The sequence below is a fragment of the Neomonachus schauinslandi genome, chromosome 1, assembly GCF_002201575.2.
Source record: "Neomonachus schauinslandi chromosome 1, ASM220157v2, whole genome shotgun sequence".
In the NCBI taxonomy this organism is placed as follows: domain Eukaryota; kingdom Metazoa; phylum Chordata; class Mammalia; order Carnivora; family Phocidae; genus Neomonachus; species Neomonachus schauinslandi.
Window position 1 is genome coordinate 189,567,989 of NC_058403.1, and position 15,498 is coordinate 189,583,486.

At 37.1% G+C, this 15,498-nt stretch overlaps 1 protein-coding gene across 1 annotated transcript in view; it reads left to right on the forward strand.

The window, feature by feature from the left end:
- The window catches only part of DNAH12 (dynein axonemal heavy chain 12), a 226,315-nt gene that overhangs the window by 120,305 nt on the left and 90,512 nt on the right, over positions 1 to 15,498 (forward strand). Inside the window, 4 exon segments of the mRNA XM_044916801.1 lie at positions 367 to 545; positions 2,025 to 2,217; positions 8,377 to 8,538; positions 12,499 to 12,679. Of these exon segments, the coding sequence (XP_044772736.1) occupies positions 367 to 545; positions 2,025 to 2,217; positions 8,377 to 8,538; positions 12,499 to 12,679 (715 nt within the window).

The window sequence follows — 15,498 nt, forward strand, 5'->3', positions numbered from 1 at the left end:
ACAAGCATATTATTTACTATCTTAATGTTTAAAAGAATTAGTTGAGGGGCGCCTGGGTGGCTCAGTTGGTTAAGCGACTGCCTTCGGCTCAGGTCATGATCCTGGAGTCCCAGGATCGAGTCCCGCATTGGGCTCCCTGCTGAGCAGGGAGCCTGCTTCTCCCTCTGACCCTCCTCCCTCTCATGCTCTCTATCATTCTCTCTCTCTCTCAAAAAAAAAAAAAAAAAAAAAAATCTTTAAAAAAAAAAAAAAAAAAAAGAATTAGTTGATAATCATCCCATAACATGGACAAAACAAAATTTTATATAACATTTTCTTTATTTTATAAACTGTAAATTTTGTAACTTGTTGATTTCCATTCTATAGATAACTGAAGAGAACTTGAGAAATCTCATGTTTGGCGATTATATGAATCCCGACCTTGAAGGAGACGACAGAGTTTATGTTGAAATTCCAAATATTCATCATTTTAGTGACATTGTGGACCAATGCTTAGATGAGTATAATCAAACTCACAAAACAAGAATGAATCTTGTCATTTTTAGGTACCTACATTTGGTATTGATGGTGGGAATTGTTATTTGTAAAATTTTTCTGTGAAATATTTAAAATGTGGCAAAAGGGGGCGCCTGGGTGGCTCAGTTGGTTAAGCGACTGCCTTCGGCTCAGGTCATGGTCCTGGAGTCCCGGGATCAAGTCCCGCATCGGGCTCCCTGCTCAGCAGGGAGTCTGCTTCTTCCTCTGACCCTCCTCCCTCTCATGCTCTCTGTCTCTCATTCTCTCTGTCTCAAATAAATAAATAAAATCTTAAAAAAATAAAAAAAATTAAAAAAAAATGTGGCAAAAGGTATAAAGAAAAATATGGTGAATAACCCTATACTGATCACCCAGCTTAAGATATAAAATATTATCAATTTATTTGAAGTCCCTTGTGTAGCCAACCCTCTCTGACTGCATCCCCATCATACCCTTGGGAGCAAAAAGAAACTCATGTGCTTCTTTGGACTTTACTACACATGTGCATTCCAAAACATATATGCACAGTCTTACTTTGCATGTATTCTTCAAGTTTATTCCCTATTGTTCGTGAGAGTCACAAAAAATGAGTTTTTGCTACTAACACAATGTAGTCATTTTTCTGAGACAGACTTTTAGGTGACTTCTAGTTTTTGCAGTTATAAAAAAAAGTTTGGGGGTGCCTGGGTGGCTCAGTCGTTAAGCACCTGCCTTCGGCTCAGGTCATGGTCACAGGGTCCTGGGATCGAGCCCCGCATCGGGCTCCCTGCTCGGCGGGAAGCCTGCTTCTCCCTCTCCCACTCCCCCTGCTTGTGTTCCCTCTCTCGCTGTGTCTCTCTCTGTCAAATAAATAAAATCTTTAAAAAAAAAAAAAAGTTTGACTATTCATGTCTCTTTGGGTACACATGTTAGAATTTCTCTAGGCTATATTCCTAAAAGTGGAATTATTGTGTCATGGTAGGTAAGCATCTTCAACTTCACTAAGTTTGGCTGAAGTGTCTTCAAAAATGATTATTTAAGAGCTCCCGTTGTCCCTCACCCTTGTCAACACTTAGGATTGCCAGGCTTGGTAAGTTTTGCCAGTCTGAAGGAGAGTAGAAATGTGGCTCCAATTTTAACTTCCCTAATTACTAGTGAGGCTTGGTGTCTTTACTGAATTTAATTTTGTAGAGAACTGATTTTCTGTTTCTCACATAGAAATCCTAGTATTAAGATTGAAGAAATGTTTTTAATAAAAGCAGGAATATGCTTCAGTATAAGTAGTTAAAATTTCATTTCTATAATTTGTATATTACATTTCCTGAATTTGTACTTTAGTTTTCCTTTGCATCAAGTGATCCAGTTGTAATTTCTTTTGAAAAACCACACTTTTTGATGATTACATCTTTAAAATTGGGATAACATATGGGATAGCAAAGTCCATCCTTCCAAGAATATAAAATAATAGTTACATGTAAATATACATTTACATTCATATTTTCAAGTATTATAATATTGATATTTCGTAGGTATGTTTTGGAACATCTATCACGTATATGTCGAATTCTAAAGCAGTCTGGTGGAAATGCTTTGCTTGTTGGACTTGGAGGCAGTGGTCGTCAATCTTTAACTCGTCTGGCTACATCCATGGCAAAAATGCAGATTTTCCAACCAGAAATTTCTAAAAGCTACGGTATGAATGAGTGGAGAGAGGATCTGAAGGTAAAGTTAGGAAGAAACCTAATGTCTAAAATAATATCGGTGCTGTGAAGAGAGGGTCAACCTGTACAGCTGTGTGCTGAATGCAATGGTGAGGATGACAGTGTTATCCACAGAGCAGTTACTGTGCTTGCTGAGCATGAAGTGCTTCACATACACCATCTCATTCTGTAGATACAAGTCAGTGCAACAGGGATGGTTGTCTCTGTTTTACTGATGAGGAAACTGAAGTCAAGGGAAGGTATGCACAGCAGAGCAGGATGTATAACATGTCTTATCCACTGCTGCTGCTGATTCTGTCTTTCAGTTCAGAGAGGTCTTATTTCAGACAAATGTATGTTTCCCAGCAAACTGTTTTGTATGAGCCTTGGCAATGATGATGTTGTTTATGTTGTCCGATCTTAATAGCTTCCTGGGAGCCATGTTGCTTTCCCAGTAACCAATAAAATACTGGAGTGCATGCCTGGGGCTTTGTCCTCACATGACTAGGGTTCTGCAGGACCCAGAAGGGAGATAATCCAAAATGAAAAATAGAGAGATATTGCTGGATTTTTTCACTTGTACTCACCTTACATAGTAGGTTTCTACATCCTAAAAGTTAGCATGGAGAAAGGTCTGCTTGCAGGTGGAAATGGTAGAATCCAAGCTGATACCAAAGAGGTTTACATAGACATAGAAGGAAAAATTACAGTTTCTTTTTCTGCTCTCACTTTAGAGGAATTTTTTTGATACATTTACTACCACATGAACTAATAGATTTAGAAAGCAGCCTTCTTTAGTAGAAAGAACATGGACTTTAAAGCTAGGCAAACTCAGTTTTAATTCCTATTTTCTATGATTCGGTAGTTACCTTGGGCATGTTACTAAATTTTTCTGTACTTCAGTTTCTTCATTTGTTTTTAATCTTTAAAAAAAAAGAATTTATTCTAAGTTATACAGTTTGTTGGCATACAATTGTTAATAGTATTCTCTTATAATCCTTTTTAATTTTTGTGGCATGGATTGTAATATCCCCTCTTTCATTTCTAAATTTAGTTATTGAATTTTTTCTCTTTTTTCTTAATCTAGCTAAGGTTTTGTCAATTTTGTTGATTTATTTTTTTAAAGATTTTATTTATTTATTTGACAGAGAGAGCTACAGCAAGAGAGGGAACACAAGCAGGGGGAGTGGGAGAGGGAGAAGCAGGCTTCCTGCCGAGCAGGGAGCCCAATGTGGGGCTTGATCCCAGGACCCTGTGACCATGACCTGAGCCGAAGGCAGATGCTTAATGACTGAGCCACGCAGGCACCCCAATTTTCTTGATTAAGAAAAAAAAAACCAACTCTAAGTTCCACTGATTCTTTTCTATTGATTTTTTATTCTCTATTTTGTTTACCTCTTCCCTAATCTTTATTATTTCCTTCCTCCTGCTCGCTTTGAGTTTACATTTGTTCATTTTTTGAAGTTCCACGAGGTATAAAGTTAGGTTGTTCATTTGAGATCTTTCTTCTTTTTTTAATGTGTTTACAGCTATAAACTTCCCTCTTAGCACTGCTTTTGCTGCATTTTTAAAAAGATTTTTTAAAATTTTTATTTATTTGAGAAAGAGAGAGAACGAGCAGGGGGAGTGGCAGGCAGAGGGAGGGGGAGAAGCAGGCTCCCCGTTGAGCAGGGAGCTTGATGTGGGACTGGATCCCAGGACACTGGGATCATGACCTGAGCCAAAGGCAGATACTTAACCTCCTGAGCCACCCAGGTGCCCCCTTTTGCTGCATTTTATAAGTTTTGATATGTTGAGTCTTCATTTTCCTTTGTTTCAAGAAATTTTCTCATTTCCCTTTGATTTCTTCTTTGATCTATTGTTTAAGGGTGTGTTGTTTAATTGCTGTGAATTTGTAGAGTTTCCAATTTTCCTTCTGCTGTTGATTTATAGTTTCATTCCATTGTGATTAGAAAAGATGCTTGATTTGACATCAATCTTCTTAAATTTATTAAGACTTGTTTTGTGGCCTAATATGTGATCTGTCCTGGAGAATGTCCTGTGTGCACTAGAGAAGAATGTGTATTCTGCTGTTGTTGGATGGAGTGTTCTCTATATGTCTGTGAGGTCCAACAGGCTGTAGTGTTCAAATACTCTATTTCCTTATTGATCTTTTGTCTGCTTGTTCTGTCCCTTATTGAAAGTAGAGTATTGAAGGTCTCCTACTATTGTGTTGCTATTTCTTCCTTCAATTCTATAAATGTTTGCTTCATATATTTAGGAACTCAGCTCTTTGGTGCATAAATATTTATAATTGTTACATCTTCCTGACGAATCAATCCTTTTACCATCATATAATGTTTCTTGTCACTTATGACAGTTTTTTACTGACGATTTTGTCTGATATTAGTATAGTCACCCTGCTCTCCTTCGGTTGCCATTTGCATGGAACATCTTTTCCGTCCTTTCTCTTTCAGCCCTTGTGTCCTTGGGTCTAAAGTGAGTCTCTTCTACGCTGCACACCGTTGGATCCTGTTTTTTAAATCCATTCAGCCAAACTATGTATTTTGACTGGAGAGTTTAATCCATTTGCATTGAAAGTCATTGCTGATAGGGAAGAATTTACTATTGGCATTTTGTTTCTGTTTGCTGTATGTTTGTAGTTTTTTTATCCCTCATTTCCTCTTACTGCCTGCCTTTGTGTTTTGTTGATTGTTTGTAGTGACATGCTTTGATTCCCTTCTCATTTCCTTTTGTGTATACTCTACAGATTTTGGAGGGGGGGGAAGGGAGTTACTCTTGTGATTACATAAGACATCTTAAAGTAATAACAACCTATTTTAAACTGATAACAACTGCAATCACATACAAAAACTACTCCTTTACATCTGCCCCTCCTTTATGTTATTGATGTCACAAATTATGTCTTTATAGATTGTGTACCCATTAACATAAGGGTTTATAAAGGTTTTTATGCTTTTAGATTCTAGACTCTATGTAAGAATTAAAAGTGAATTTGTACACTAAAATCACAATAGTATAGAATTCTATATTTGTCCATACATTTACTGGAGAACTTTACACTTTCATATGGCTTTGTGTTGCTGTCTAGCACCCTTTCATTTCAACTTGGAGGACTCCCATTAGCATTTCTTGAGGGGCACGTCTAGTGGTAATGAATTCCCTCAGCTTCTATCTGAGAAGCTCTTAATTTCTTTATTTTTGAAGGACAGTTTTTCCAGATACAGTATTCCTGATGGACAGATTTTTTTTTCTTTTCGTAGTTTGAATATATTATCCCACTCCCTTCTTGCTTACAGGATTTCTGCTCAGAAATATGCTGATAATCTTGTGAAAGCTCCCTTGTATGTGAAGTGTTGTTTTTCTATTGCTGCTTTCAAAGTTCTCTCTTTATCTTTGACTTTCAACAGTTTGATTATAATGTGTCTTGTTGTGTGAGTCTATTTGAGTTTATTCTAGTGGGAGTTTGTTGAGCTTCTTGAATTTCTATTTCTATCCTCATTTGTTCATTTCTATCCTCAGATTTAAGAAATTTTGGGACATTATTTCTTTAAATAAGTTCTCTGCCTCTTCCCTCTCTTTTCTCCTTTTGATACTCCCATAATGTGTATATTAGTCCACTTAATGATATCCCATAAGTCTCTTAAGTTATTTTTTAATAGTTCATATTTCTGTTGATATTCCCATTTTGTCCATGCATTATTTTCCTGATTTCCTTTAGTTGTCTATCTGTATTCTGTTTTAGCTTATTGAGCATCTTTAAAAGTTATTTTGAATTTCTTGTTATGCAGTTCTTAGATCTGTTTTTGTTGTTGTTTTGTTTTGTTTTTTTAGGGTTCATTTTGGTTTTTTGATAGGGCCATGTTTCCCTGTTTCCTTGTATGTCTTGTGATCTTTTGAGTTTTGAGCACTTGATAAACCACCACCTCTCCCAGTCTTTATGGGCTGGCTTCATACAGGGAGGTATCACCATGCTAGAATTTCTGAGACTTCTCAGAACTTTTTTTTTTGGGGGGGGGGTTGCATCTTCTTTTGGGTTGTGCATGAGCTTTTACATATTCTAATATATACAGGTGATTTTGGCTACCTTCATTTCCTGTTTCTTCTCATGATCTGTTGGTTTTGGCCTTTGTTGTATTCCTCTGCCCCTAACCTCTTGCTCCCCCTGATACCTTCCTGTGGAACTTCAGTCTCTGATGCTCCATTGAGTCAGGGCACTTGCCTCTGTTTTCAGTGGCCTCCAACCTCATATCAGAACTAAGCCCTGTTCCCATCAGTACCCTGAGTCAGGTGAGACAGAAATCAGTCCCCCAGGCAGCCCCTAGACAAGCCAGAATGCTGAAAGCAGTTTCACTCTATTCTTCCTGTGTGAGGAAAAAGCCAGAATTGATGGTATTCTCCTGATTGTGTTGCTCTATGCTAGGAGAGAAGGGGCTAGGGTGAGAAAAATGCAGTGAATTTTCTTACCCTCTTTGCATTGTTCCTTCTCTTTTTTTTATGCATTTATGGGGGTGCTGTACATAATAACTGGTTTCTAGAGTTCTACAAAGGCATTTTGGTCTGTACATTGCTAGTTTGGTGTCTTCATGGGACAATGAGGACCTGGAGCTTCCCAGTCTGTCATCTGCCTGATGGTCACTCCCTAGTTTCTTTATTTGTAAAATTTGGATAATATCACCTATTTCATAGGTTGTTATGATTACATTATACAAATGTAGGATTCTTGGCATATAACTAGTATTTTGGAAAAGTTTCCTCTTTTCCTATTTGGAAATAGTTTCACACATTGTATGTTTGAATATGACTTTTAAGTATAACAATGCTTATACCAGTAAGTTAAATCTGTTTTTATTGTATCTTTCTACTTATTTATATATAATAATTTTAAAAAGATGCTATAAAAATAAAGCTGACATGATTAGATGTAATACTTCTTTGAAAACTATTTTTAGTGATAGAAAAGTATTTCTAGGAACACAACAACCTGCATTTTGGAGGATGGCTTTAACGGGAAAAAGCAGTTTTGTATAATATTAAAATTCAGCCTTTATTTAAATGATATGATTTATTTTAAAGATATAATTTAGAAATAGAGACAGTTTATTTTAAAAATCATTTGCAGAGTAGTAATGTGTTTTCACTTGAAATATATCCAGTGGAATACTGGCAAATGTTTAACAACCAACTCTCCAGGGGGTTCGGGAGAACCTCTGATGAATAGCATTTGCCAATTTTTGTGGTGTAAAAACTCCCACCATGGATTATGCAAACTCCTGCCATGGATGATGTCACTGAAAACAGAGTTGGGAAGACTTATGTGTTTGAGCACTATTACATGGTATTTTACTGTATACAATAGATTTAAATAATTTCCATAAGATAGATAATAGTAAGTATAATAGGAAGTGATGAGATTTGTTACCCTTGTTGTTAATATAACTTATTTAGTTATAAGTTCATATAATTTGATTTTTAATGCTGTTTAAAAATCTGCTTACAAGTTCTGACATTTTAACAATTAATTCTAACATCCTAACAAGTCTGCTCCACCATGCCTCTGAGTCCATATCTTTATATTAATTGGGAATCTTTGGTTGCAATTCACAACACAACCCAAAACAAAATACAGCTCAAACTAACCTAAGCAAAATATGAAGTTATTGGCTTACATGACAGAAGTGTCCAGAGGTAGATAGGGCTTTGACATGGCTGAATTTAGGAGCTCAAATTAAGCCCTCAGTAATTACTCTTTCTGTCTCCTGGCTCTGTGCCTTTCCATTTGGTTCCTTCTCCAGCAAATTCCTTCCATGAGGCAACATAGTTGGCCTTTATAGATTCTAGATTACTAGCTGTCTTATTTACTCTCTCAGAGTGACTGAGATTCTTTCTGTTTTCAAGTCCGTATCAGTCCTTAAAGGAAGACTGTGATTGCGCCCTCCTAAAATCATGCCCTCCTCTGAATCAATGACTGTGTATAAGAGCTTGGGAGACTCTGATCAGTTAGGGTCTCCCCACTCAGGGGATGGGAAAAATAGAGGCCCTGAATGATACCACCCCCAGAAGTGGAGAGAGGTACCACTCTAAAATTGAGGTGTCATTACCAAAAGAAGGGAAAAGGAAGGGAAAGCAAAAACAGCACATGTTCACAATATTCTGCTTACCAATGCATTTTTATTTTAAGGTTCTATTAAGGAATGTGGGCATGAGGGGCCAGAAGACAGTCTTTCTAATCACAGACACTCAGATTAAAGAAGAAGCCTTTCTAGAAGATATTGACAGTGTGCTCAATACTGGAGAAGTACCTAACATTTTTGCTGCTGATGAAAAACAGGAAGTGATGGAGGTAAATGCTTTTTAGGGAGTGCTGTTCCCAGCACAGATATGTTCTTATCTTGCAACTTTTTCTCGCTCTTCAGGACAATTATAGCTTGTGTACAGGGTATTGGTAATTAAAAATTTTAAAGTATATTATTTTAATACATCAGGGTTTTTTGGGTAAACTTCAAATCACTTCTACCATACTTATGAGACAGAATTTTTATAATTCCTTTTTTTATAATGATGGCAATTTCATCTGTTTGATCTTATGTAGCATGTTTTATGAGTGATTAGACATTTTAAATCACATCTTAGGGTCACAGTGATATGAAAAAACATAGCTTTGAAACATTGCTTGATTAGTTGTTATGGTTTACCAATGACTAGCAAATTTTTAAAAAGCCTTAGTAAAACTACTTGTCTTAACAATTCTGATATATCTGAGAATCATGCTTTGTGACTTACTTGACAAAAAATTACAATTGTGAAGTGCCAGCTATTTCAGATGTCTTGTCCTTCTATCCCCATTTCTAATATCTCCCTATGCAAGATCTCTGCTAGTACTTGCTTCTTTCTTGTTGCCATAACTACTGTTAACTACAAAATATATCACTCATAGCTGGATGCTTCATTCCAATTTCCAGTGATAGCATCTGTAGTAAAATAGATTCGCCCTAGTAGTTCAAGTGTCTGCTTTTCTCTTGCATGGAATGGAACTAATATATATACACATCATAGTTCCTCCTACATAGGGTTGTTGTGAGGTCTGAAGATCAAATGAAATGAAGCACTTATGAAGTGTCCTGTACTTAGAACACCCTCAGTAAATGGTACATTACCAGTTTGTGGCCTGGGTGGGGAAAGAGAAAAGGAATAAAGAAAATATCCCAAGTTCTCTCTTTTATCTGGGTGATGTCAAGGATGTGGTCAAGCCTGCCAAAAAATGGTGAGTCTCCTAATTCATAGGATAAATTAATCCCCTATACTCCCATCCAAGAAATAGTCACCCTTGGAGAGTGGGCTTTTCTCAGCTCTGCCAAGCTTCCCTGCTCACATTAGCTATTTATCTTTTCATCTTGTCACTTTGCTACAAAACTTTTCCATTGCTTCAGTATTTTTTTTATGGTATGACCCAACCGTGGCCATAAGAACTTCTTTCCTTCACATTCCACCCAAGTCTAGGAACACCAGATTAATTTATCCTCAAGGAAATAGCCATAGTTAGAACGCAGTACTGAAATGCATACCTGTTTCTCTTTGCTTTATGCTCATATTTTTAAAATAGAAAAGGTAATATGAAAGAAGTTCTATTATTTTCTTTCCATACTCTGCATTATCCTTGACATTTCACTTTGGAGATCATGTCCTGGGCTTTGTTTATTTCATCCCTCTGACAAAGATTTTAGTTTAAACCTCCTCACTTCTGATAACTGGCCTCTATACTTGGACTTGACACTGCTTACAGACTCAGCACGTCTCTGACTTCAGCAATAGAGTTCAAGCCTCAGACCTCTGTTTCCAGACTACTTTTCCACTGTTCTTTTTTTTTTTTTTTTTAAGATTTTATTTATTTATTTGAGAGAGAGAGAAGGAGAGACAGTGAGAGAGTATAAGCAGGGAGGAGAGGGAGAAGCAGGCTTCCCTCAGAGCAAGGACCCTGACATGGGGCTCGATCCCAGGACCCTGGGATCATGACCTGAGCAGAAGGCAGACACTTAACCGACTGAGCCACCCAGGCGCCCCTACTTTTCCACTGTTCTATTTGCCTTCCTTGAAGCCCAGGGTCTTTCTCAGTAAAACAGTGACTTCTTACTCACCACTTTTAGTGATATTTTTCTCAGTTCCTTTTAAAAATACTCATTCATGTTTGACATAATTCATTATTCTTCAGCTTACATTAGGGCTCACTCTTTGTGTTGTACATTTTATGGGTTTTGGATAAATGAGTACTGATGTGTATTCACCAGTAAATATCATACAGAATGGTTTCCCTAACATAAAAATGCCACAAATTCCATCTATTTATGCCTTTCTTCCTCCCTGAACTCCTAGCAATCTCTGCTGTTTTTACTGTCTCCATCATTTTAGCTTTTCCAGAATCTTACATAGTTGAAATCATACAGTATGTAGCTTTTTTGGATTGGCTTCTTTCAGTTAACAATATACTTTAAGGTTCTTCCATATCTTTTTATGGCTTGATAGCTCACTTATTTTTATCACTGAATGATATTCCATGGAATGAAAGTATCACAGTTTATCTGTTCACCTATTGGAGGACGTCTTGGTTGCTTCCAAGTTTGAGCAATTATGAATAAAACTGCCATAAACCTTTTTTGTGCAGGTTTTTGTGTGTTTCCAACTCCACTTTCCCTTGACTGCTGTGAAATTTCACTCAGTTTGTCTAATTATTTTTTCAGTAACAACTCATTTTCTTACTCCCCTGAATCAGTCCTGCTCCCAAGGTATTTGTGTGTGCATGTGGATATTACTCTCCCACAGACAGCTTATCTACCTAGAAGCATTAACCATTATTTCTATGTAAATAACCCCCATACTTATATTGTCATCCTGACTCTTTCTTGAACTTTTGTTCTACAGTTATAACCATATATTACCTTTCTCTGTTTGCATGTTCCAGGGTTAACTCAGACTTAATGCAGGTAGACCACCTGAAATAACTTCATAGACTGACACTGACCATAATAACCAGAATTTGGGAATTACTATCAGAATGCTTATACAGAATCCATTTATAATTTTCCACAGATATAGCTAGCACATAAGGCAGAACATATCTATAATAGAGAATTCTTTTAGAAATCAGTTCATTGTAGTAGCAATAGCATTGTGTGTATATATATGTCTATATATATGTGCTATCAAAAAACTTTCTTAAATCTATAAGATAATTTATTGACTATGAAATCTTTTGTGCTCTGAACAAGAAGGGTAGCATATAAAAACTAATAGTTACTTACCTATGTGACAAGAACTATTCCAAGTGTTCACACGTACTAACTCATTCGATCCTTCAATAACCCTCTGATGTAGGTACTCTTTCCCCCATTTTACAGATGAGGAAATTAAGTTACAGAGAGGTTAAATAACTTGCCCCAAAGTCACATAGCTAATAAGCTGCAAGCTGGGATTTGAATTCAAGAAGTTTCTTTCCAGAGCCATGATGCCCAACCTTGAGTAAGATGTCTCTCTCATATAGAGATAAACAAAGGAAGTTAAAAGTGCTCCTATAATCTCATCACCAGACAACTGTATTAGCATTTTTAAAATATACAAATGTTATAAGAATAAAGTGAGAGAATTCAAACAGCATAAAAATGTCCAAAATGAAAAAAAGAATGATATAAACCAAGAAAAATGTCCAGAATAAAAAGTGACAGCCTCCCTCCCACACTCTCCCTTAAGTCCATCTCACCATAAGTAACCATTATGAATAGTTTCTGTGATTGCTTCCATAAAAAGGTGTGTATGTACTTACACATGTGCCTAAGTATTTTTTAAGTTAACAAAGAGGATCATATTATACACATTGTTGTAGTTTGTCCTCATTTTTATGCTGCTGATCTTGTCCTAGCACATACATTGACGTGCCTCCTTTAATGGTTATATAAAATCACAACATTTGGATATTTTATAACGTTTTTTTTAACTGGATGCTTTGGTTGTTTGTTTTTCCTCTTATAAGCAATGTTGAATTATAGTCCTATACATATATCATGGTGAACTTTTTGTGAGTATCTTTATAAGTTAAATTCTTAGCAGATATTTGATTTCAAATTATAGAATTATGGAGTTGGAAGAAGTCTTCTAAGTACAAACTGTATCAAAGAAATTCTACTGATATAAAAAAATTTAAGGGTATTTACAAGGTGAAGAGTAAAAATTCTTAATATTCCAGTATCTACTAATCCCATTATCAGCTTGTCCATTTTTGTTTATAAGGTTTTTGTTTTCTGTTATTCCCTAGGGTGTTCGTCCTTTAGCTCAGGCTGGCAATAAACACAGTGAACTCAGTCCCTTGGCCTTGTTTGCTTTCTTTGTGAATTGCTGCAAAGATAATCTTCATGTTGTAGTGGCCTTTAGCCCCATTGGAGATGCCTTTAGAAATCGCTTGAGACAGTTCCCATCCCCCCACCACCGCTGCCCCAAAATTACAAACCTGGAACCAGTCAATGGTACAGCAATTGATGAGGGATGGGAACTAAATCTTTTAGAATTTTTCTGAAATCTTACTCCACCTCTGTTAATATCCATTCAGCACATGTTTCTTGATCACTTACTCTAATGACAGGCATAGTGCTTGGCGCCAGGGACTGGTAAGCCTACAGGATCCCCAGAAGGATCTCACTCTAGACTGGAAGATAGAAAAGGCAGTTGGCAAATGAGCAGCCACAATTACATAAAAGAGCTATAATCTTGGTGTGCAAAAGTGAATCTCTGAAGTATGAAAATAAATTAGTTACATAGAGGAGGAGTGTATTAAGAGCCAAGAGAATGTGTTATGTATATATGTATATATAAACCTACATGTATATATGTGTAAAAATACATATATGTAGATCTATATCTGTCCATATCAATAGCTATATCTATGCATATATTTATTATAAGTAATTGGCTCACATGATTATGGAGGCTAACATGTTTGAAGATCTGTAGCCAGCAAGCTGGAGACGCAAGAAAACTAATGGTATAAGTTCCAGTCTGAAGGCCATCAGGCTTGAGAACCAGGAAGAGCTAATGTTTCCATCTGAGTCCAAAGGCAGGAAGAAACCAATGTCACAGCCTGAAAGCAGTCAGGCAGAAGGAGTTCCCCTTTATCTGCGGGTGTAGGAGTGTTCAGCGTTTTTGTTCTATTCAGGGCTTCAACTGACTGGATGAGACCCATTCACACTAGGGAGGGCAGCCTGCTTTACTTAGTCTATTGATTTAAATATTAAACACATCCAAAAGCACACCTCATAGAAACATCGAGCATAATGTTTGTCCAAATACATGGGCACCCTGTGGCCCATAGTAAAATTGACACATAAAATTAACCATCACAAGGGCATAGTATGTGCAAAGGTAGAACAGTGGAGAGGCCATGGCTCATTGGTGTAACTGCAGATAGTTTGATATAGCTGACTGGCAATGAGGATAGCAGGAGTTAAGCCTGAGTTTTGGGTGGGTGCCAAGTTGTAAGGGGATTTGTAAATGTGCCTATGAATTTGGTTTTATACCAAAGACACTGTGGGGGCATTAACATATATTTGGCTAACATACTTCAAAGGAAAAAATCCAAACACTTGGAGGCTATATGGTGGATGATTTGGAATAGGGCAAAACAAGAGACAGGAAGACCAGCTGGGTGATCATTTCAGTCATGCTAGCAGCAAATGATGAAGGCCGCCACTTCACTTAACCTTAAGGCAAATTGTCACTGCCTGTGTAAGACTATGAAATAGTAGTAGTTATGCTTTTGAGAATAGTAGTTCATGGTACCTTCTATTTAGTTGTTTTATGTTCAATACAATGTGGACTGTAGATTATAGACTAATTTCTTTTATACCTCTTTTTTAAAAATATTTTATTAATTTATTTTAGAGAGGGTGAGAGAGTGTGCAAGTGGGGTTGAAGAGGTGGGAAAAGGGGTAGGGAGAGAGAGATAGAATCTGAAACAGATTCCACCCTGAGCACAGAGCCTGGTGTGGGGCTCGATTTCATGACATCAAGATCATGACCTGAGCCCAAACCAAGAGTTGGATGCCTACCGACTGAGCCACCCAGGTGCCCCTAATTTCTTTCTTTTTTTTTTTTTTAAGATTTTATTTATTTGAGAGAGAGAGAGAGAGCATGAGCAGGGGGGAAGGGCAGAGGGAGAGGGGGAAGCAGACTCCCTGCTGAGCAGGGAGCCCGACTCAGGGCTCAATCCCATGGGAATCATGACCTGAGCTGAAGGCAGATGCTTAACCAACTGAGCCACCTAGGTGCCACCCAGGTGCCCCTAATTTCTTTGAAAAATAAATTTCTGGCACTAATTTGTTTTATTCTCTTTTACCTATTTATCAATTTTATGTTTGAAAAACTAGTTTTCTTCCTTTGGAGGACTGTATATATGTTTCAGTGAGTAGATGTTTTAGTGTTTACACAAGAGTAAAAGCTGTGTGGAAACAATTTTGATTTATGTAAACCATATCTTAATATTATATCCATTAAGTGGCCAGAAACCAAAACCAAATAAAATCTGTCCAACCGTAAATTTTTCTTTTGTGAAATATTATAAATAGAGTTTACTATTTCTGGATATCTTTGTCATAACCATGAGACTTTCTATTCTATTCTAAGTGATTCATAGTTGTTGAGAACATTTTTTAAAAGAGGAAACAGGGAGTTGCAAATAAATAAGGGAGCTTAAGTGGGTAACAGAGAGGAATAAAGGTTTTACACTGAAGCAATGGGGATGTAGGATCTGTGTCAGAATGATGCTCATGGCTCAGGCCCCCATGCTCATGGGGCCTGAATGTGCGAAACTCAGGAAGTGATTGTAAACCACTGTGTGTCACATAGGTCAGGACAGCATTGACTTTTTGGCTAGATCTTAGTCTCAAAGTAGGGTGTGTACTTACCAGGGGTACCAAAGCAATTCAGATGATAAGGGAAGGAATTACTGGAATATTCTTTTTTTTTTTTAATAGGCTCCATGCCCAGCGTAGAGCCCAACACGGGACTTTAATTCACAACCCTGAGATCAAGAGTTGGATGCTTAACAGACTGAGCCACCCAAGTGCCCCTGGAATATTCATTTTTTGTATGAAATATTTTATATGGATTAACATTGACACCCTTACTCAGTTTATATGGCCATGGGTCATAGACAGGACGTAAGGTAACCTGAGGGATCCCTGTGATAAATTGAACATTGAAGATACAATGCAATTATGAGTGGATGTAAGAGAATGGCATAAACCAGCATAAGCTAGCTTGA